The 22,450-nt window shown below is 38.1% G+C and overlaps 3 protein-coding genes across 4 annotated transcripts; 2 read left to right on the top strand and 1 right to left on the bottom strand.

Annotated features, from left to right (window-relative positions):
- Positions 1 to 22: 22 nt before the first annotated feature.
- On the bottom strand, positions 23 to 3,624 carry LOC137942564 (protein FATTY ACID EXPORT 6-like). Of its 2 annotated transcripts, XR_011110573.1 has the most exons (4): positions 3,290 to 3,624; positions 705 to 792; positions 455 to 584; positions 24 to 352 (listed from the first exon to the last, which is right to left on the bottom strand). XR_011110573.1 is itself a non-coding variant. In XM_068788262.1 (3 exons), exons 1-3 carry the CDS (start codon positions 3,486 to 3,488, stop codon positions 512 to 514), a joined length of 360 nt encoding a protein of 119 aa, XP_068644363.1. In that variant the 5' UTR covers positions 3,489 to 3,623; the 3' UTR covers positions 23 to 511. The 2 variants fall into 2 exon arrangements, 1 of the variants encoding a protein (XP_068644363.1); XM_068788262.1 differs by having other exon boundaries at positions 23 to 584; positions 3,290 to 3,623.
- An 8,626-nt stretch (positions 3,625 to 12,250) lies between these two features.
- LOC137943155 (E3 ubiquitin-protein ligase RING1-like) lies at positions 12,251 to 12,586 on the top strand. The gene has a single exon (XM_068788849.1). It carries the CDS (start codon positions 12,251 to 12,253, stop codon positions 12,584 to 12,586), a length of 336 nt encoding a protein of 111 aa, XP_068644950.1.
- Positions 12,587 to 14,412: 1,826 nt separating this feature from the next.
- Positions 14,413 to 22,359, top strand: LOC137943154 (uncharacterized). Its single transcript, XM_068788848.1, has 19 exons — positions 14,413 to 15,066; positions 15,603 to 16,071; positions 16,165 to 16,247; positions 16,375 to 16,488; positions 16,758 to 16,946; positions 17,638 to 17,703; positions 17,955 to 18,011; positions 18,281 to 18,403; positions 18,495 to 18,608; positions 18,929 to 19,036; positions 19,125 to 19,236; positions 19,336 to 19,713; positions 20,284 to 20,495; positions 20,585 to 20,717; positions 20,839 to 21,038; positions 21,111 to 21,300; positions 21,381 to 21,606; positions 21,707 to 21,859; positions 21,955 to 22,359. The coding sequence occupies exons 1-19, from the start codon at positions 14,413 to 14,415 to the stop codon at positions 22,064 to 22,066; spliced, it is 3,693 nt and encodes a 1,230-aa protein (XP_068644949.1). The 3' UTR covers positions 22,067 to 22,359.
- Positions 22,360 to 22,450: the final 91 nt, after the last annotated feature.

Raw genomic sequence — 22,450 nt, 5'->3', positions numbered from 1 at the left:
TGATATGCATAAGAATCATGCTACAGATTGCGTGAACACCTCTAATGTCATGATCTTTCTCTCAATTCAAACCACTGCTTGTTGTTTACCAATCATCATCCCAGCTGATTCTTGAGTTTCAGAAGGAATGTCCTCTACAGATCATGTCTTCCTATGATCAGCTTCTTGTAATCTTTCCTTTACAAAGTAACCTGGTCACAGAGTAATCAAGTTCAGTGACTGCTTCACACTGAATTTTATATTATTACACACACAAAGAACAATCAATTGTCTGCACTTCTCTTCGTTTCCTTTTATCTTTGTGTGAAATGAATCACTGAGTGTTTCCAAAAGTAAATGTTGAAGCTGTGATCTGCATCTAAAGCCAAAAGCGTTAAGAGGAGAAACCTTTTCATCCAAATAAGACAAGTATTAAACCGTGATTAGAATTCATATTCAAAATACAACAGTGCACCTAGCTACACTTGAAAACAATTTATGATAGATGACCAACTCCTTTTGCTTCACGGCATCATTCAGCTTTAGCTGGGAAGTGATTACCGCCAGTTGCAAGCTTGTATAAATAGAAAGCAGTCATCAGTGCACTGCAAGACAAGCAGTCATAATGTTATACAAAATGCTGCAACAGAAAGTGAACTGCAGCAACTGGAATCATGAATGCTGCAAGAGAAAGAAGAGAAGAGTCAGATACGACTGTGACATACCTGAGGCCGGCAACTACTCCGGCTGGCATTATCTTGGAGGTCTCAATGTATCTCTGTCCCATCACCCATGTTAAAACAACCGCTACAACTGGTTCACACAAACATATTAGTTAACAGAACCAGGATTAACACTAAAGAAAGACTATTAAACAGAGACAAGAAAACAGTTTGCACCTTTCATGCTCCTCCGCAATGCAAAAATAACGAAGGCAGGAGGTACTTAAATTGACTAAATTCTTTCCATTACTTGTTTGGAGTTAAAATTTATGATGGCAGAATTCAGAAAGTTCCTTGAATCAATTGGTAGCAAGGGCATATTGCATATATTCAGTTCATCCATGGAGAGAGTAGAAAAAACTATAAAGGGAAATATCTAAAAGAAATGACCACTCCTGAGAAGCCTTGGGTTTCTAAACATCAAAGATCACAAAAAGAAACTATAGTGATCATTACATATATTACTTCAGTACAGCTTCAGTTGGTAGCATGAAAGAGGATTTCGTAGCACAAATGACACACAAGAATATGCTTCATAACTAAACAGAATTTTCATCCTCAAAACTTTGATTGCATATACAAGATGACATAGAAACTTCTAGTTAAACTTTAGTTAGATTTTTTTTTTAAAAGTACCTAAATATGTAGCCATTAAGTAAATCCTTGACTGTAAGTGAACACAACAATCTAACTCTTGGCTCCACACTCCACGCTCAGTCAACTCTGTGGCTGACAACTTTGCGAGAGAAGTGGTTACTTTTCCAGGCTTAGACATATGTTTATGATTCTGTTTGTTAGGCATGGTGTCTTTGTAATTTTTCTTTTCTGGTTGTAAATTAGCCGGCACCTTCAGTTGTGGGGGAATCCCCATTTTCTTTTAATAAATCTCCCCAAATCTAATCCAAAAAATAATAAAAAATCTTCAGTTAGAAACCAACAAAGATCTTCAAACTCCTGAATTAGTTATAATGGCAACCAACAATTAGTTGGGTTGTTTCCAGACCAAATTGAACTATACCAAGAAACAAAGAAAGAAAATGCAATGACACGGTTAAGGATGATGCATCAGATTTTCCTCTGCTGAAAGGGTTACTGATTACATTTCTCAGCAGGTTATTATTTGGTTTTACACTCTCAAAGAATTCAATGAGTTTTTGGGAGGTATGATCGGAAGTAGCCCTCAGCTTCTAGGGCTCCTCCTAATCTGGGAATCATAAATCATAAAGTTGAATTTTGATAGCATTTCATTGGGTAATCCAGGTCTTACTGGTTGGTGTTGTGTTTTGCATAGTTTTAATGGTTCATTTGCCCTTTCCCTTGCAGGTATGTTGGTGGTTTTTTTATTCCACACTGGCTGAGCTTTGTGCCCTTCTCCAAGGATTGTTAATCTACCGATAAGTTCATTGCCAATTCTTGAGATAAAGGACAACTCTTAACCGGTGATTAGCTGGCATAGAAATAATGTGGATCCCCCCCAGAGACACTGGAATGTCTTCCAAAAGATCCAAGATCCAGCAAATGATGCGGTATCTAGCAGCCGTCATGTTAATATTCTAGTTGTGGATATGAACAAGACAGAGAAGCGGTAAAAAGAGACGAGAAGTAAAACAAGAAAAAAAAAATCAATTTCTGTTTCATCTATCATCCCCAAAGATAAAAGTGAAACTAGTGAATTATTTATTTAAGGGAAAAATATCCAGCTAAAATCAGCAAGGAAAAGACAGTCTTCAGTTATCAGTGAGCAAAGCAAGCCAGAAAAACCTCATGCTATAGCTAACACATTGCCTCTTAGGTCAATTTTTGCATTTTTGGAATGCACACAAAAAATCAAAACAGGGGCCAACATGTTCCCTACAAGCACATTATTTCTTTAAGGAATCAAGAGCTGAAAATATAAACAAAAGTAGAAGTTGGAAACACATGAAAGAAATATAATTATTAGAAGAAAGTAACCATGGATAGAAAATGAAAGAAACCATGTATTGAGTATAAAGCCAAGGATTTGAGGCAACAGCCTAATAAAATTTTAAGTGGACAGAGCAGCAAAGAGCAAACAGTTTGAAACCAGCTTCTCAAATAACTACTGGACATGAGATTCGAACAAATTCAACATGAACAATTTTCTTCAAGACAGTACTTAAGAGCTACAATTCGAAAGAGAAAAAATCAGGTTGTCTACAAGACTAACAGATACCAAGTTCCAAGTATAGGGTACTATAATCACAAGAGCTGGGTTCTTCAGATTTTGAGCTCGAGACCCTTACTTTTTTCTGGTTGAATATGAACTCCAGGATTTAGCAAATAACTGAAGACAATAAAAAAAAGCCTTACAATTCCATAATTTCTGACAAACACCCAGAAGACAAGTCCTCGTAAAACATAGAAAATGAAGAAATGAATCCGAGATGCAAGCAGATCCACTCTTCCTCTCAAGCAAATTTAAGGATTATCGGAACCCAGATCTAAGACTCGCAAATATTAACAGTAGTCAGACTCGTTAATTACAAAACTCGAGGCACAAGCAGATTGAAGCACTGAAAGAAACTTGAAAACCAAATAAAATAGTAGTATCTTCAGACCATGAATACCTGTTTCCATTATCATTCCAAAGTAAGAGTTTTTGCGCTTTTCGAAAGCTTTAAGCGTAAGAATACCAGCAATGAGGAGCAGAATCCCCGACCCAGCTCCTCCGGCCAACGAAGCCGTGCTTCCTCTCTTCACATATCCCACAACCCCTCCAGCCAGAACAATCAAACCATAAGGAATTGTGAGACAAAAATCGTGCATTTTTACGATGCAGCAGTCTCCTCCAATTCGATCTGGTTTCTGGGGTTTACAGATCGTAGGGGGCGTTTATAATCGGATTCAGTAAATGGGTCTGTACCTGCTGCTATGAGAAGCTTTCTAAATCTAAATTCAGGAGTGGCTGAAGCAGACTGTTTTGGTCAACGTTCAATTTTGAGAAAAAGCTCAGAAAATACTAATTTTTTTTATCAAAGTTTGCCGGTTGTGTCCCTTGTGATCCGAAAATTGGGTTTCTCAGTAAAAGTTGCCCCCGATTTTCTTCAAAATATTAAAAAATACTTCTGGAAGTCGGGTAAAACCTTCACCTTATCAGATTAACTGCGTATTAAGCCAAAAAGGTCAATAATTTATTTACGGAGAGGATGCAAGCTTGCCTGTGATTCGTCAAGATTGCTTAATTAATCTTTTTGTAAAATATTTTTCTTGAATCATAGTGAAAACATCGATTAGTCATCTAGATCAGGTATTTGTTGTTTATTAATTAATTTCATGATTTGGAAAACAAGATTTTCAAAAGTGCCTTTTAGAAAACGCGTTAACCGCCATCCGTGTAAACAGATTTGGTAAGAAGAGATAACGCAAGAAGAGCACGACGCAGAGGTAAGACACAGAGACGAACGCGGAAGTTCCTCAAAAAAGATCACTTTCCAAAACAAAACGTATTTCCTTTTTTATCAAAGCCAACGGTTGCATCATCTCATCTTCAACTCATTATAAATACTTCCCGTTTCTCACCCTCACTTCGTCACTCCTTTGCTGGGTAATTGTTTCGCTCTCCAGATTCTTCTGTTTTTCTCCCCATGACCTTTCTCGGTTCACGTTCCTTCTTCCCTTCTGACGAAATTCCGAGATGGTTTTTGTCATGCCGTGCTGTTGAGTTCAAAGCTTATGGGTCCGATCAAGGAGGACGACGACCCATAGCGTATTTTGAGTTCAAGACGTACGAGAAGTGGGAATATCGAAGAGTCTCTCATCCGCAAAATATTCTGACGACCACATTAATGAATCCTTACACACCCAGGTCTTTCTCCTCCTACATGGAGCTTCTGATGAGGCCCCGGGAGTTGCAGTCCTGGTTTAACGGCATCTTCTTCAACTGCAACTTGTTTGAGGAGACCCAATATCTGATTCGGCAGGGGATGTCCATTTTCGGTCCCGAGATGGCTACAGAGGCTCTCAGCCAGGGTTTTGCACGACTGGATATCGTAGTGGAGGCTCAAGAAGTGGTTAACTTGAATTATTACGACGAGCCCGAGCCCGAGCCCGAGCCCGAGCCCGAACCGATGGAGGAGGCCGAGCCCGAAGAGAGTGAGGACGACGATCCCGAAGAGAGTGAGGACGACGAGAAAGTGGGAATGATTCCGGCGACAAAATCTTCCATCGAGAGCTTGAAGAAGCATAAAGCCAATGCAAGAGAATCAAAGGAAGTCTGCACAGTTTGTTTGAATCAGTTCTCGGTTGCCGCAGAGGTTGCCCAGATGCCATGCTCTCATATTTTTCACAAAGATTGCATTGTCTCGTGGCTGGAGAGGAGCCATGTCTGTCCCATCTGCCGATATGAGATGCCAACTTGATTCAGTGATTCGCTACTGTTGTTTCATGGAAACAAGAAGTTTTTTGAGCTATAAATTTCTTAGGATGTTTTTCTTGATGATTTCTGTGAGTATTGTAAGTGAAACAATTTCGCAAAAATAGAACAATGAAATTATTATTTCCGCTTCGATCTTGCAGTTCTTACTACTGAATTCAAACCGATTCATCGTTTGATTCTTTATTGCATTTTTTAAATCCTTGGATGTTCAGGCTGAATGATGATTTGATTCTTTAGGTTGGGTGCTTACACCAGTACCAACAGTTCATTACCAAATGTAAATATATCTTTCATGATGTTGATTAAGTTGAGCTGATTAAAATCCAGTTCTTTACAGTAGTTAAGCATTGTTGTATGACAATCTTTTTAGATCATTCGATTATTTATTTATTTTTTGAAAAGCAACTGTGCCTGCTTCTCCCTCAGTTATTAGTAGGATTGGGGAAGGGGTTCGAATTAGGGAAACCTAACGGAGCCCCGAGCGACAGAGGGACTGCTCATGGAGAGGTCCGGCCGTTAGTGAGCTCGGGTCCTCGGGGTGTTCGTCTTTGAAGGCATCATTTCAGGAAGTGTGTAACTAAACCCTAATAATCATCTTCTGCAACTTCTGCAACATTGCCCGATAGTCACAGGCTAAAAGAGAAGGCAACAAGAACTCTCTTTGTGTTATAACTTGAAATGGCTCCGCATAGGTTTATACCTAGTGTTTGGTTGAAATTCTTTATTCCCAAAGGATGATGAGATTCTTGATGGAGATGAGTTGTTTCTGAAGATGATTATTGAGAAGCAGTTCTTTTCCCATTCTGGTTTAGTAAGGTCTTATATTTACAACAAGAAGGTTGATGATCTATACAGACCTGGTTATTATGAGGCTTTATTGGTTTATAATATTGGCAGAAACCTTCAGTGAATTGTAATATCGCCATCCAATATCTCAAACAAGCTGGGGTTCCTTTGTCCGATGATGATGGAGTCTTGATTGTAGCAGATGACATTACCAATGGAGACAAGGAGTTGACACTTTCTTTGCAGGTTTGTTTATAATCACCAACTTTGGATCTCAAGTTTCATATCTTTCTTTGTTGATTGTCCTTTCGTTTGTAGAGAACTCTTCATTTCATGTTTTGAAGTTTCAGTTGTAATATTTTTTTCCATGTCCATGGCTATGTTATCCTTCTTCTTGGTCAATTCATCACTTCAGTGGTTAATTTTTTTTTTTTTTCTGCATTGTAGGACTACTTAAACATAAACTCAACTTCTCATATGGACATGCTTTTGGAATGGATCCAGGTATTGCTACTGCAATTTTTTTAGGAAACCTTGTATGAACTTTAAGCTAAGTGAATATAACATTTCTGTATCTTGTTAGGTGCTTGCCGCAGCTCATTTCAGAAGTGAACTTTCTGACAATGCTCGTCTTCAGGTACAGTTTTGTTTGTTCCATCCCACTTTCTGTTTCGACTTTCATTTCTAAACTCCTGTCACTCTGATTGAATTTCCAGTAAGCTCAGGTTGATGAAGAGGTGATCATTTCCTCAGCTACTGACAATGTGCTAACTATTCGTTGCTTTACTCTCATCCAAAGGGTAGTAACATTGTTAGGAAAGGAGTGATATACTTGAACATGGAGGGGCTTTCAATGAAAGAACAGCAAAAGTTCAGCTTAATGGCGGAAAACTTATGATAATTCTCCAAGTTTCTAGTGCTGCAATATACTCTTTGTATCATATATAGTAGAAATTAGATGCATAGCACGACTGGATATCGTTGTGGAGGCTCAAGAAGTGGTTAACTTGAATTATAACGACAAGCCCGAAGAGAGTGAGGACGACGAGAAACTGGGCATGATTCCGGCGACAAACTCTTCCATCGAGAGCTTGAAGAAGCAGAAAGCCAGTGCAAAAGAATCAAAGGAAGTCTGCACCGTTTGTTTGAATCAGTTCTCGGTTGCCCAGATGTCATGCACTCATATTTTTCACAAAGATTGCATTGTCTCATGGCCGGAGAGGAGCCATGTCTGTCCCATCTGCCGATATGAGATGCCTACATGATTCAGTGATTCCCTACTGTTATTTTATGGAAACAAGAAGTCGAGCTCTAAATTTATTAGAATGTTTTTCTTGATGATTTCTGTGAGTTACTGTAAGTGAGACAATTACGCAAACAGAAGAACAATGAAATTATAATTACTGCTTCTATACTGAATTCAGACAGATTCATCGTTTGATTCCTTATTGCATTTTTTGGATCCTTGGATGTTCGGTCTGAATAATGATTTGATTCTTTAGGTTGGATGCTTACACAAGTACTAATAATTCATTAACTATTGTAAATATGTCTTCCATAATGGTGATTAGTTTGAACTGATTAAAATCCAGTTCTTTACAGTAGTAAAGCATTGTCGTATGACAATCTTTTTTAGATCATTGAATTTTTTTTATTTTTTATTTTTTGATAACCAATATGGCCTACTTCTCCCTCAGCTATTAGGATTGGTAGGAAGGAAACCTAAATGCTCCCTCCGCTACTTCTCCGAAATTCTTCTTTGTGAATAGATAGAGAGGCTAAATCGGACCACCGCCCTTCTTAGGAAGCAGATTGGTGGCATCCCTTGGCTACTCATCTTTTGGCATAAAAAAAAAAAAAAAAAAGTGGGGAAGGAAGATAGTGAAGCGCCCCAGTTCTTTATATTTACGTTTAGTTACTCAATTGTTATAGGACTTACTTTTAGTGTTTAACTTTGGTTATAAATGGGATAAGGGTAGTTTAATTGTAATTGAATTCTACTTGTTTCCTCCATTATAAATAAGGGATTTGTGTACTCAGATTTCATCAAGTTAGTGAAATTTTTCTTTTTTACAAAAAATTAACATATAGTTTTGTCAAAATAAACCTAGTCTCTGACCCATACAGGTAATTGGGTCCAATTGAACTCGCATTTATTGAGTTTGTTAGATGATGTGAATACAAGATGTTTTATTCCAAAATAATAATAATAATAATCAAGGGAGAAGTCGTCCCCGATTCTCATAAAGATGGAGGAGGCTACGCTAGCGAAAGGAAGAGAGGAGAGGTGAGATTTCATCCCATCCATCGATTCGTTAGTGCTTGACTACTCGTTAAGGGTGGTATCAAACTTAGGCGGTTCGCGAGCGGCTCGAGCTCAGCTTGGTTCAGTTCTGGCTTGGTTCAATTTGGTTTATCCAGATGAGGCTCGTTTATGTAACGGGCCGAACTCGACTGAACCATGGTTCGATTCAAAAGTTCTCGAGCCGGCTCGTTAACTTGACAAGTGGCCAAGGAGCCGGGAGCGGGAGTCGACGAGTCGTCTTCGACTTCATTCAACCTTTAACTTCGAGTTCGATATTTTCATTCTGACTTCTCGGGAATTAGGGGGAAGAGGGAAGAGGTCGCCAAGCTATGGATTCCTCCGTTTCAGGCGGCGTGTTTTCCGTCTATAAAGCACTTTTTTTTTTTTGTGTGTGGTTGCATTGTCGTCTTCGGTTGATCTCGGTTGTGTGGCTACATTGTCGTCTTCGATTGATCTCAGGTTGTTTCATCTGAGGCTCTAAGTCGGGTCGGCACCCCTGCCTGGTCCGGTGTCGTCTCCTCTATTTTGGTAGGAGAGGAGCACAGAGAAACCCATATTCTGCAGGATTCCTTTATTGGGGTAATCGTGGAAAGCACCTTCACCACCCGATTGTAAAAAAACAAAAGATGGACCATTCTAAGCAACAAGCAATTTCTCCCAATTTCATATTTCCTCTCCCAGTTTATAATTTTATGCTCAATGCCTTATTTCCGTTTTCTCATTTCAGTAGAAAGTCGCTTTGAATTTGGCAGCTTTTCCAGGTGGTAAGACTGAAGCGCCTGTTGCGAAAGGCATCTCTGCCTTGAAGCAGGCAAACTGGCACTCTTCCATGAGTCAAGTGTACATTAAAATGAAAAAAGAAAAAATAAATAAAACACAGGAACGGAGACCATAAATGGGACTCGTTCGCTTCAAATGGGTCCTTTACCATTTATAGCATTTGATTTCAAAGATCTCGTATTTTTCAATTTCAGTTATATATTTTTAGTATTAAAGGAGTCTCCAATCGTGTTTGAATATAACATAAACTCAAAGTTACTTGATAATACGTTTCTAATTTTCATCTCATACTAAATTATGACTTTTGTCCCCTTAATCATTTCCCTCCTTCAATTGGTCCCCTTAATCGTTTTCCAACAATTTTTATGAATAATTTTAAGCAAAGTGTATAGATAATTTTATATATAATTTGTTTGACATGTATTTTATACAAAATTTTAAATATAGTTAAAAGCTCGAACTCGGTTAAAATTAACGGGCTTGAGCTCGATAAAAAATTTAGGGTCGAGGTTAGGCTCGGTTCGAGTTCAAGATCAAAATATTTAAATCAAGCTCAGCTCAAACATAGGCAAGTTTGGGCTCAGCTTAGTTCGATGCCACCCCTAGTGCTCGTTATAGGTAGGGATGATCCAACACCCTCCTTGTTATCATGCAATAACAAGCTAATGTAGATAACCTCTTTCACATCATCCAATGAACAGGGGAAGAGGAGAGAGTTGGCTCGCTCTCCTCCTCTGATCCCTAACGACGAGGAGGGTAAGAGCTTCTTCTTTGTCATAGCCGAGAGATAGATGAGGGGGGGAAGTCACATCTACCCCTCTGTTGTGTCACTTGGGAGATTTGCCCTTCCACAATTTCAATCCAACTGGGTCAGCTAGTTTGATGATTGAATTAGGAAAACCAGTTCGATCAATAGAGTTTTTCCTTTCACCAGGCTTTTTAAGCAAAGAAGGGATCAAGCCCACTTGAACCAAATTACATCATAATATCATATATTTTAATTTAAAAAAATAAATAGTGGAAAAAATTTCTCTTGCTAATGGGACAATAGAGAGGGAGGAGGCATATCTCCTTCCCCTTGCTTTAAGGTGAGTAGGGGGTGGCAATTTTATCCATTGACACATTTATGCATTTGTCTTGGCCACTTACAAATGGATGATCATATGAAAGAGAAATCCTTAACCCCCCATTAAAGATAGGTAAGTTTAATTTAATAATATGAAAGCTTACAAAACTTTAACATCTTTCTTTAATCCCTAGCCTAGCCTTATTACCCCTTTGTCAACTTCTATTCATGTTTGAAGAGGGAGGAAACTGGGTTTTCGTACTCTGTAAGGTCTGCTTCTATGTCAATGGAAACAAAACGAAACCCCAATCGTGTGTACTGTATGAAACAAGCATATTATATTTTCATATCAATAGACTTGATAGACCACATAGGCACCTTCGTATGTCAATCTCAACACAACAAGCACATACAATCGTGAACTCGAATTCATGCAGCCTTCAACAAAAACCAGATGACTGTAAAATTCTTTATTCAGAGGTTGATGATGAGCTAACGTGACTTGTGCAAATGGCTTCACTAGGGCTCGCTAACCGAACCCGATTTGATTCTACTTCTTTTTTCTGTTTTACTTCTTTCACTCCTTTTCCAATTAAACTCGTGAAGAAATTAAAGATATGTAAGGAAAAACGAAGACGCAGAGATTAAGTTAGACACGGACTATGAATCAAAACTCCTTGCACAGGCAAAGATAAGAATTTTCAAGAAAGATGAGTTCAATTGAAACTCAAACTCCCTTAAACATAGAAGTTCCTTTGATATAATCAATTTCCTTATCGATCAAATCAAACCGTTACCATATTTCTATCTTCAACTCTTATAAATTATTCTTGTCGCCCACTCCCTCACATCGTACTTGTTTCACTGCAAGTTTATCTTTTTCTGCCATGGTCTTTCTCGATTCGACTACAATCTCCCCCCTCCAAGATGCTTTTGTGACGTGTGGTGCTCTTGAAATCATCGTTTACGGGTCCAACGAAGGAGGAGGACAGCCCACGGTGTGTTTTGAGTTCAACCAAACCGTAATTTGGAAACATCGAGGAGATATAATCAACACATTAGAAAATGTTTTGAGCCCAAGATCTTTCTCCTTCCACAGAGGTTTCCGATGCAGCTCAACGACTTGCACTCTTGGCTCTTATACCATGTCAAGAGGTTGGCCAATACAACCTAAAAGACTAGTCATTTAAGTACGGAACCACCTCTGACACCCACCCCGCCCCTTACTGCTCCCCGCGGGACATGCCATACCTGGTTTTGATACCATGTCAAACGCCTAACCAATAGGACTTCCCAAGAGGGTCACTCATCCTAGTACTACTCTAACCCAAACTCGTTTAACTTCAAAGTTCTGAGCCAGACGCCTAGCCAATACAACCCAAAAGACTGGTCTGTTAAGTGCGGAAAACAAAGTACCTAACCCAAGTGGACCAGGGGCGGATGGAACCTAACCCAGGTGGATCGGAACCACTTAGCTCTGATACCCACCGTTCCCTACCGCTTCACCCGGGATTTAAACGCGGAACATGGTGCCCAGCTCTGATACCATGTCAAACGCCTAACCAATAGGACTTCCTAGGAGGTCACCCAATGTCAAACGCCTAGCCAATAAGACTTTACAGGAGGTCATCCATCTTAGTACTACTCTCGCCCAAGCTCGCTTAATTTCAGAGTTTTGAGTTAGACGCCTAGCCAATACAACCCAAAAAATCGGTCTATTAAGTGCGGAAAGTCAAGTACCTAACCCAGGTAGACCAGGGGCGGACGGAACTGAACCTAGGTGGACTGGAACAACTTAGCTCTTACACCCACCATTATCTTTCCCTACCGCTTCACCCAGGATTCGAACGCGGAATGTGATGCCCAACTCTGATACCATGTCAAATGCCTAGCCGATATGACTTCCCAGGAGGTCACCCATCCTAGTACTACTCTCGCCCAAGTTCGCTTAACTTTAGAGTTCTGAGTCAAAATGTCTAACCAATACAACCCAAAAGACCGGTCTGTTAAGTGCAGAAAGCCAAATACCTAACCCAAGTGGACCCAGGGCGGACGAAACCTAACCCAGGTGGACCGGGACCACCTAGCTCTGACACTCCAACACAACATTGTTTGATGAGACCCGAGATTTGATTCAACGAGAGGTTCCTAGTTTTGATTTTGAGGTGGCTAGGATCGTCGATGCTAAGGGTTTTGCACGATTGGAATTCAAGGTGATGGCTGTAGAGGTCGTTAATTTGAGTTATTACGGAGAGCCGGAACAGAGTATTGAAGAGGATGACGACAATTGTGAAGAGGATGATGACAATTGTGAAGACGATGAGGAATCGGGTATGGTTCCAACGACGAGCTCTTCCATTGAGAGCTTGAAGACGAAGCAAGTTGGTGCAAAAAAATTGAAGGAAATTTGCACCATTTGTTTGGATCAGTTCTCGGTTGGTGTGAAGGTTGTCCAGATGCCTTGCGTGCATACATTTCACAGAGATTGCATTGTCTCGTGGCTGGAGCGAAGCCATGTCTGTCCCTTGTGTAGATTTGAGATGCCAATTTAGATTCACTGATTTGCTATACTCCTTGGAAACAAACATTCTTTTTCATAATTTTTTCTTGATAACTTACGTGAATGTTAGAGAAAATTATAAATCGATGTATAATGTAACAATAATTTCTACTTTTATTGTTTGTAATGATCTTTCAATGCTAACAACTGAAGGTAGTACCAAGCTAAACTGGCTCACAAACAATTTGAACTCTTCTAAAAAAAACTTTGGCTCGGTTTAGTTTTTATTTGGGCTCAGTTCCAGTTCAAACTTGAAATAAGGTTAAGAATAACAAGCCAAACTCGAGACTTTTCAAGCTCGGCTTATTAACTCGTGAGCCAACTTGTTAGCATAGAATTTTTACAAAAATACCCATTACTCTAAGTACTCTCATCAATTCCCTATTTAGTTGATTGATAGTTGCTTTTATTTACCTAAAACCTCAAAGACGATCGATCGTTTAACCCTTTTGGATCCCTCAACATCTGATGTTGTTATTGGCTAATGAAATAAACTCTATTGATAGATGTGTTTGCTCTTTCTTTTAGGTCTATTAAAATGGTTATTATACATTAGTATACTCAATTGCAAAATCTTAGATTCCTCTGTGATATCTTGCAGTTCAACGGTACCAAGGTCATCACAATATTCTCTTTATTTATTTTTGTAATTTTTTTTGAAGTTTTAAAGGTAAGTTGGAGCTCGAACCTGACTCAAACTCAGGCTCAAACTCGGTTAAAATTTTTGGGCTCGAGCTCGATTCCAATTTTAGACTCGAGTTCGAAGTATTCAGATTAAGCCAAACTTGAACATATGCAAATTTGAGTTTGGCTTGGTTTGATGCTACCCCTGCTAACGACTAATCAATTAAAGTCGATTAGAGATTAATTTGATTCTTTAGGTTTGAATGCCAAGAAAATCAACATAATTCAAACCTAACCCAATGCCACCAATAATTCTTCTTTAACATAAGGGATAAAACAATGATTAGTTTGAATTGATTCGATCTGATAAAGCATCACAATATGCACACAAAAAAATACCATTGATTTTTTCTTCAAATATAAGGGTTTTGATTACAATAAAAGAGTGAAACAACATAATTACAAACTCAAGTACTAAAATAGATGAAAAATCAAGGGAAGAAAAATAAATTAGGTTTGTGCCTTGTCTCCCCAGGAGGTGAAAACATTGATGCACATAATTCCCGTCGCGCCATTGCTTGCTTGATATTTAACCTTCCTAAGTATGTTTACACAATCCGATATTTAATTTTGACTATTTAGACTTCATAATTATTTTAAAATTCTTAGTATGTATAAAAAAATTTCAATGAACTTTAATTTAATTTTTTTATTAAATTATCACATTTATTTTGTCATATTTATATGATATTAAATTGTATCTAGTCATTGTTGTATTTTTTTGTAATTCTTAATAAATATGTAAATTATTTATCTATATTTCACTTTGTATTAAATTATCCATATAATTAGTATATAATATTATCTATATAGGTACTATTAATGTGAATATATAAAATTATCTTATATCTATTAAAAAAAATTGAAAAATCCGATTGAAGGGTAGAATTGTTATTTTCTATCATTCCTAACGGTTTCGTTAACTGTCATTGACATTTAATTGTAAAAAAGTCACTAGTATTTTTCTAAATTTTTATCATGGGCCCAGTTGGATTTTGGACAGGGACAGGGAATTGCGGTTCTCTCGATCTTGCCGCCTTCCCTCCCAAAAATTCAAATTCAAAGCTCCATCTCTCATTTAGTTCCGAGTTTTTTTTCTTCGTCTCTGTGTTGATCGTTTCCAGATTCCACGAGATGCAGCGAGAAAGAGAACCAGATTGTCCTCCTCCTTCATCTGCACTCCTGAAAGATATTTCGAACTACAAAACGCCAAAACCGTTTCTCCAAAATGCGAATTCCCACTCTTACTCCCCTTGTCCACTGTATTTCACCGCCTCCAAGAAATCCCCGAGTGCTTCATCTTCTGCGGCTCCTCGCCGCCGCTCTTCGGTGGCGCCTTCCTCTAAATCGAAAGCAGCTCGTCGTCTCAAAGCTTTTGAGATCGAACAATCGCAGTCGTCTCGGAAAGCGCACATCCGCCGAGAGAAATCCATCAGATGTTTGTCCAGATCCCTTTCTGCTTGGCTGAACTTCCTCTTCGAGAATCCCAGGGCTTGTGGCTGTGATGCTGGGGCTTTTTCTGGGTGGGTCGAACCGGCGAAAGGGAAGCGTGAGAGTTTGGATGGGGAGGGAGTTCGAATTGGGGGTACCTGGCGGAGCCCGAAGCGTCAGAGGGACAGCTCGTGGAGAGGTCCGGCCGTTAGTGAGCTCGGGTCCTCGGGGTTTTCGTCTTTGGAGGCATCTTTGCAGGAGGTGTGTAGTTTGGAGGACCTGAAGGAACGAATGAGGGCTTATTTGAGCTCAAAGAGTCTGGCCGAGGTGCTCACTGTAATGAATCAGGTCACAAAGGTCAGTTTATGCTGCTAAAATCTTAGTTATCGACAGGAGCATACTTTTAGAAAATTTTATTACTGAATTAAGTCGGGCTGTTAGTTGCTTATCCCCCCAGTCTTGCTTGTTTTCGAGAGCATAAACTCTGGTTACATTTTAGTGCAAGGAGGACGTCACCAGACTAAAGTAGTTTGTTTATAGCCGTTTAAAGTCTGTCAACGTGAGAGTTCTCGAAACTAAGTGCTCCTCGCTTGTTACCGCCCTGTTGGTTTCCATTGTCCACTCTATTGAGTGAACAGAAACATTGAGCTACCATGCCAGAACAAGCATTCTTTATCAATGAAAACAGAATTGCTAGGTACAACCTACATAAAATACAGTCACTAGCGAGAATTCCGAGTGGTACAATCATTTAGGAGATCAGAGAAACTATCTAGGCCTTCAACTCTCTGCCCAACGACTTTGTTTACATCAGTATCAGTAGTTTTTTTACTTACCTTTTTAGTTTCTTCTAGATTTACATTTATCATGTAACATATTTGTTATCCTTTCAGAATATAGACGAAGGAAGATTAAGAATGAAGGCACATTGCCCGATAGTCACTGATGTGGGGCTAAAAGAGAAGGCAACAAGAACTCTCTTATGTTATAATTTGAAATGGCTCCGCATAGGTTTATACCTAGTGTTTGGTGGAGATTCTTTATTGCCAAAGGATGATGAGATTCTTGATGGAGATGAGTTGTTTCTGAAGATGATTATTGAGAAGCAGTTCTTTTCCCATTCTGGTTTAGCAAGGTCTTATATTTACAACAAGAAGGTTGATGGTCTATACAGACCTGGTTATTATGAGGCTTTAGGGAATATTATATTGAAGCGGTTTTTGCTGCTTGTTCTTTTACTCGATAGAGCCAAGTATGAGAGTGCTCTTCCCACTAAATATGGCATTGACGGAATTGATGGAGGTTCCCCTTTATTGTTCAGTAGCCAATGTCATATTAAATCCTGTCGTCAACTCGTTCATGGTAATTGTATGTTTTAATTTTCTCTCATTTTGCCCTCTGTTCTTCAGAATTGATTCAACAATTTACGGTCTTATACTTTCTTCCCTAGTATAGAATTCTTATTGGACGCAATGCATGGAGAAGGTGATCTGATTTCACATCTAGTGATTGTTGGGTACAAATTAACTTATCAACAGGTTATTAATCCAAACTAATATTTCTTCCTTCTTCTTCATTTTTTTTAATTACCTTCATCTTGAGATTCTTTCAGCTGACCTGCACTTCTTGTACCGGCTTTGCTGTTAAAAAATTGGCCTATTGCAGTTACCATTGGTTGAGTACAATTTTACCATTACCGATTTGTTCAAGGATCTTCAAGATGGAGTTCGGCTCTGTAGAGCTGTTCAGCTCTTGCAATGCAATGCATCGATTCTCTCGGTTAGTTTTGCTATAAATGGATTTTCTTAACCTACTTTTCATTATGAACCTGCTATGATAATATAGTACTACTCAGTTTCGTGAAACATGCCCATATTTAAGTTAGATTCTTTTGGTTGGTGATGTTACTTTCACATACTAAATGGTTCCTCCCTTGTAAGTTACTGGGTTCTCATCATTTAGTAGGGCCCTTTTCATGTCAGGGAAATGGGTTCTACCCTGACTTTCTCCTATTGGATGATGCCTTTATTGGTTTATAATATTGGCAGAAACTGGTGGTTCCTTCTGATACACCAAAGAAGTGTTCAGTGAATTGTAATATCGCCATCCAATATCTCAAACAAGCTGGGGTTCCTTTGTCTGATGATGATGGAGTCTTGATTGTAGCAGATGACATCACCAATGGAGACAAGGAGTTGACACTTTCTTTGCTCTGGAACATGTTTATTCATTTGCAGGTTTGTTTATAATCACCACTCTTTGGATCTCAAGTTTCATATCTTTCTTTGTTGACTGTCTTTACGTTTGTAGAGAACTCTTCTTTTCATGTTTTGAAGTTTAAGTTGTTTTTGTTTTAGTGTAATATTTTTGTTAGAAAATACATCCAGGGGTATTTTAGTCCTTTTACCATCTAAGGGTATTTGGTCATTTCATCACTTCAGTGGTTAATTTTCTTTATGTAATCTTGTTATGCTTGTTAAATTATATTGGTAGTTAATTTTTTTGCACACAGGGTGTGTATTTAGGGAGATATAAGGAGATTAAGGTTATGAAGTGTATAGGGCATTTTTGTAATTTGTAAATTAAAACACTTATTTAACGAGTCTGGGAATTCATGCACAGTTCCGAAGGACGCCATTCAGGCTCTTCAGAAAGCTCTTCTTCTCTTTTATCCTTTTTCTCTCAATTTTCTCTCTTCCTTCACCCAAATCTTGATTTTTACAATTTTCTCATGTGCATGGCCATGTTATCCTTGGTTAAATAGGTGATGATTAAGAACTTGAGAAAGATTCACTTTTTTAACGTGCAATCAGTTTTCCTTCTTAGAAATTTAGAAGCTTTATTTTCCTAAATGTCTGCTAATCTGTGTTCTTGGAAATTTTGTTATTTACAATATCAATACAACTAATTCTCTTTATATTCTTTCAGGTTCCACTTCTAATTAACAAGACTCTATTAGCTGAAGAAATATCAAGAGTCAAGGGATCTCATGTGGTATGTTTCATACGTTATTTCAAGTTTGGAGCTCTAATTTTTGCAGCAGTAAATAGCCAGGTTCTTGGATTATTCTAACTGGACATAATAGCTGAGATCCAGACCTACTCAAAAATATGCTAAGCTTTCTTTTAATTTTTCTAAGTCAATCCAATGCTAAGGTCTAAAAATGATTTGTTATTAATATAAAATTCAATTTCATTAGATGCCATTTGTCACTTCAACACTAATCGGTTTTTTCTGCATTGTAGGACTACTTAAACATTAACTCAGCTTCTCATATGGACATGCTTTTGGAATGGATCCAGGTATAGCTACTGCAGATTTTTTAGGAAACCTTGTATGGAGTTTAAGTTAAGTGCATATAACATTTTTTGATTTTGTGAGGCGCTTGCTGCAACTTATCAAGGCATCATGTTGTCATCCTACCCAGGAGTTTAGTGTGTTGCTTTGCAAATTTCTTTCAACATGCATGATCTTAAAAATAGTCTCTTAGCCTATAAAAGTTTTTTACCTTCCACATTAGAAATTTGGATTTCTCCTGCTGCTGTCAAATACATAACTATTACCTTTGCAGGACATTTGTAGAAATTATGGTGTCAAGTTCGATAATTTTGCATCTTTGGTTGATGGGAAAGCATTATGCTGCTTGGTTGCCTATTATTTCAGAAGTGAACTTTCTGACAATGCTTGTCTTCAGGTACAGTTGTGTTTGTTCCATACCATTTTTCTGTTTTGACTTTCATATCTGGCTTATTTATAAACTCCTGTCACTCTCATTGAATTTTCAGAAAGCTCTGTTTGATGAAGAGGTGATCATTTCCTCAGCTACTGACAATGTGCTAACTATACGTTGCTTTACTCTCATCCAAAGGGTAGCAACATTGTTAGGAAAGTTTCCAGAGGTAAGCACTCTCTACATTCGATATGATCAGAAGAATAACTTCATATCTAGAATTAATATATTAAATGCTTAATGACTTGCTTTTTGGTTAATTGAAACACCTGTAGCGCTCTATTATACTCAACATCCTTTATTCATGATTCTTTTCTTTCTTCTATTCCATTTGTGGCACATTGATGACTTTGATTAAGTCCTAGGAAAAATTCTGACTAGTTTATCTACTAGAAAAATATCACAACCAAAATATTTTAGACTTAGTTCAGTTGAATAGTTTGTATTTCCAATTGACACATAGCTGAATTTTATCCATGTCACATATAGGTTTTGCAAATGAGTGATATACTTGAACATGGAGGGGCTTTAAATGAGAGAACAACAATAGTTCTGCTAATATTCTTGTCTTCACAGCTTATTGGCGGAAAACTTATGGTAATTCTCCAAGTTTCTAGTGCTGCAATATACTCTTTGTATCATCTACATTAGAACTTAGATGCCTATACTTGTGTGCGTTGTGTAGGATCAGCTAAATATCCATAAAATTATGGGATTGGATTATCAGAGCCCAGAGACAACACCATCTAAGGTCCAACAGACTAATCAGACTGGACTGGATGAATACGGCAGAGAAGGTTTCTCTCAGTATTATTCTGCTTGTGTATGAGTGCATTGTGTGCTTTCTTTTTCATCAATTTCTTTCCTCAGACTGACCGTTTGAGTGTTTGACTCAGAGTGGGCTGCAAGGGTTATACAATCTCATTTCAGAGGATGGTCTAAACACAACAGTTATTCAAAGATTAAAACAGCTACATTGTTGCTCCAATCCTATTTGCGTGGGTGGATGGCCAGGTGTAGATATGCTCATATGGTCACAATTTGCAAAGAAGAAAGAGCAAGTGAGCTTTGCACTAAGGCTGCAATCACAATTCAGAGTCACTGGCGGGGTCATTTAGTGATGAAAGACTTTATGCATCTAAAGAAAGCAGCAGTGAATATTCAGAGAAATCTTCGACGTGCAAAGTGCTGGAAGGAATTTAAACAACGTGAATGGGCTGTTGCTATAATCCAGGACTTTGCCAGGGGTCAACTTGCTCGTCGTTGGCTGTTAGGTATCTTTTTCTAATTCATTTAGCTTATACATGAGAATGGGGTGTAGACCAGATTGGGTACTAGTAAATTGTTGATGGACAAGAAAATGTAGAGAAAAGGCTCAAAAGCTACACGGATACAGAGCATCAAGGTGGCCTGAAGAAGGCTAGTAACCAATGAATTAGCAAATGATAGCTGTCGTTGTTGTCCAAAAAACAATGACAGATGAGAAATGAAAACGGGATTTATGAACTATCTCAAATAGATGAGACAAAGGCCCAATGATGATGAAGGTTTGTGGTAGATAATTGTTATTCACTTAACCCAGCTGGAAAAAAAAACAAAATTTGTAGGCGGAGTATAAGCAAAGCCACTACAAGCAAAAATTCTCCATGAATAAAACAAATCATAGATCATGTCACTTTTTGGTATTCCATCTCATGGATGGTATTCAGAATTGACCATATCACTCTTTGTTAGTGGGTCAGAGTATCCATTTTTAGTCTAGTAAATGCTGAATCTGTGTCACATATCCTTATGTTGTTGTCTTATAACTAAAATTTTATAATGGTAGAGCTTGGTGGCTGTAGGTTCATCTACAATACATTCGAGCAGGTCTCTTGGTTCTTTGAGTGAGCTGCAAATATTTCTTTCTTCAGTTCTGAAACTGCAGAGGTGGTGGAAGAGAGTTTTATATGAAAAGAGAAAAGTAAAGTCTGCCATCATAGTTCAGTCACACTGGCGTGGATGGATTGCTCGCCAAGAGGCTCGTAGAATCAGGCATTGTGTTATTGTCATCCAAGTGAGTGGGCTGGTTCAAGAATTTGGTGAATTTTCATGTTTTACTTTAACAGTTTTACAGAAAGCAACTTTTGGTGGAAAAAAATGTAGAGCCATTGGCGTGGTGTTTTGAGGAGGAGAGATTTTATTCGTCAAAGGGAAGCAATAATAAAGATCAAGAGAGTCATTCGTTATCTTAACCAGAGAAAGGCCAGAATCTTGATTGCTAGAAATAGCCTTTTAGGTATTTAGCTTACATTTTTGGAAGTTAAATGGATGTATTTTTTTACTTTGCTTTTCATATTCGTCTTTTCCTTTTTTCTAATTAAGGTTCCAGTTTTCATGTGTTTCTTCTCTTTCTTCAGGTAAGCCACACTGTCCTGTTAAACAGAACTTCAAGACAGAGAGATTACTGCCCTTTGTTTTGAAAGTGCAGAGATGGTGGCGGACGATTTTACTGTCCAAGTCAAGAATGAAATATGCTCTTATCATTCAGTCTCATTTTCGTGGATGGATGGCTCGCCGAGAGGCTTGTAAAAGGAGGCACCATATTCTTGTCATTCAGGTGAGATAAAGATATTGGTAATTTTGAAGTGTATATTTTAAATTATTATTTATGAGATTGTTGTGATTGCAGTCATACATGAAAGGCTATCTTGTGAGGAAAATGTCAAGGGAACAACTGAAAGATCTTAGACATAGGGTGAAAAAATCTGCTGCAAATGTGGACAATAACATGCGGCTTATATCTCGCCTTGTAGTTGCACTACAAGAACTCCTAAGCATGAAAAGTATTAGTAACATTCTTCATACGTGTAGGACAATAGGTATGATCTTTTACTATCAACTATATGTGAATACACTTCTATCTGTTTACTCTTTTCAATTACTTTGATCGTTTCTGCAGATATGGCAACAGCACATTCCCTGAAATGCTGTGAAACACTTGTGGCTGCTGGGGCAATTGAAACATTACTAGAGCTGATACACTCAGTTAACCGTAGTGCTCCTCAACAAGAGGTGTTAAAACAAGCACTTTCCATACTGCTGAATCTTGTCAGATACCCACATTTGACAGAAATTCTACTTAATACTTACAAATCTGTAGAGATTATCTTCATGGAGTTGTTGAGGTTAGATATTCATCTGATTTGGTTCAGTGCAGTTTTAAGACCCACAAGTACACTTCTACCGATTCTTATCTTTGTTATTTTTTATTGAAAAACATTCCAGGAACAAAGAGGGATATTTTCTGGCGATTGAGATCATGAAAAAGCTATGTTCAATGAAAGAAGGCATTGAAGCGATACAGAGGTTACCAGCCTTCTTAAAGAGGTTCCTGAACCTAGTAGCTGACCTTGAAAGAAAGGCTGCCATGGAGAAAAGGTAATTGAGTGTTTTTCTCTTCTTTATTTTGGAAGGATAATTCTGATGGGAAACAACAAGTTACTAGATTTTTTAAACCTTTTTTTTTTGCTCAGGAACTCTCGTCTTACTGCTGCAAAGGAAGGTACGGATGAGAGGTTAAGAGTAGCCACAGAGCTGATGCATTTAATTAAGAAAAGACAGAAGGACACTAATTTGAACAACTAGTGCTGTCTACCAAGCGAACTACTAACAAATTGCTCTTCAACAGAAGGGTTTTTTTAACTTCCATCGTTTGTGTTTTTGTACATTTCTGCTAAAAATATATGTCAATGTGAAGAAGAGTTCATCACCGCACGTTTCATAACTGAATTGCTCTCAACTCTGTCTTCTCTTGTGACCAGTAAAATGATTTAGGTTTCTACTGAAAGTGTTGTAACCTATATTTTCATGGTGTGTAATGGTTCAAAATAGATGAATTGAGTCTATTGTCTTCTCTGTGAAGCTTTTTTTTTAGTGGATTGGATGATTGATTGTTAAATACGTGATATGGATGTGATATTACATATGAATGATTATTTTTATCCAATTCTATATATTGAATTCACATTA

The sequence above is a fragment of the Aristolochia californica genome, unplaced genomic scaffold, assembly GCF_029961685.1.
Source record: "Aristolochia californica isolate CCGP_79_NKW_82.1479 unplaced genomic scaffold, dmAriCali1.0.hap1 SCAF_10, whole genome shotgun sequence".
NCBI lineage: Eukaryota > Viridiplantae > Streptophyta > Magnoliopsida > Piperales > Aristolochiaceae > Aristolochia > Aristolochia californica.
The sequence above is the reverse complement of the archived record's forward strand: the minus strand, read 5'-3'. Positions and strand labels throughout refer to the sequence as shown.

Bases quoted from the DNA above. Each gene is read 5' to 3' on its own strand.
- LOC137943155 (XM_068788849.1), top strand. From the start codon at position 12,251: ATGGCTGTAGAGGTCGTTAATTTGAGTTATTACGGAGAGCCGGAACAG.
- LOC137943154 (XM_068788848.1), top strand. From the start codon at position 14,413: ATGCAGCGAGAAAGAGAACCAGATTGTCCTCCTCCTTCATCTGCACTC. The intron at 16,248-16,374 runs GTTATTAATCCA...GGCCTATTGCAG, and splicing joins ACAAATTAACTTATCAACAG to TTACCATTGGTTGAGTACAA. The intron at 18,404-18,494 runs GTACAGTTGTGT...TTGAATTTTCAG, and splicing joins CTGACAATGCTTGTCTTCAG to AAAGCTCTGTTTGATGAAGA.
- LOC137942564 (XM_068788262.1), bottom strand. From the start codon at position 3,488: ATGCACGATTTTTGTCTCACAATTCCTTATGGTTTGATTGTTCTGGCT. The intron at 793-3,289 runs GTATTCATGGTC...TGTGTGAACCAG, and splicing joins TGGAATGATAATGGAAACAG to TTGTAGCGGTTGTTTTAACA. The intron at 585-704 runs GTATGTCACAGT...CTTGTCTTGCAG, and splicing joins GGAGTAGTTGCCGGCCTCAG to TGCACTGATGACTGCTTTCT.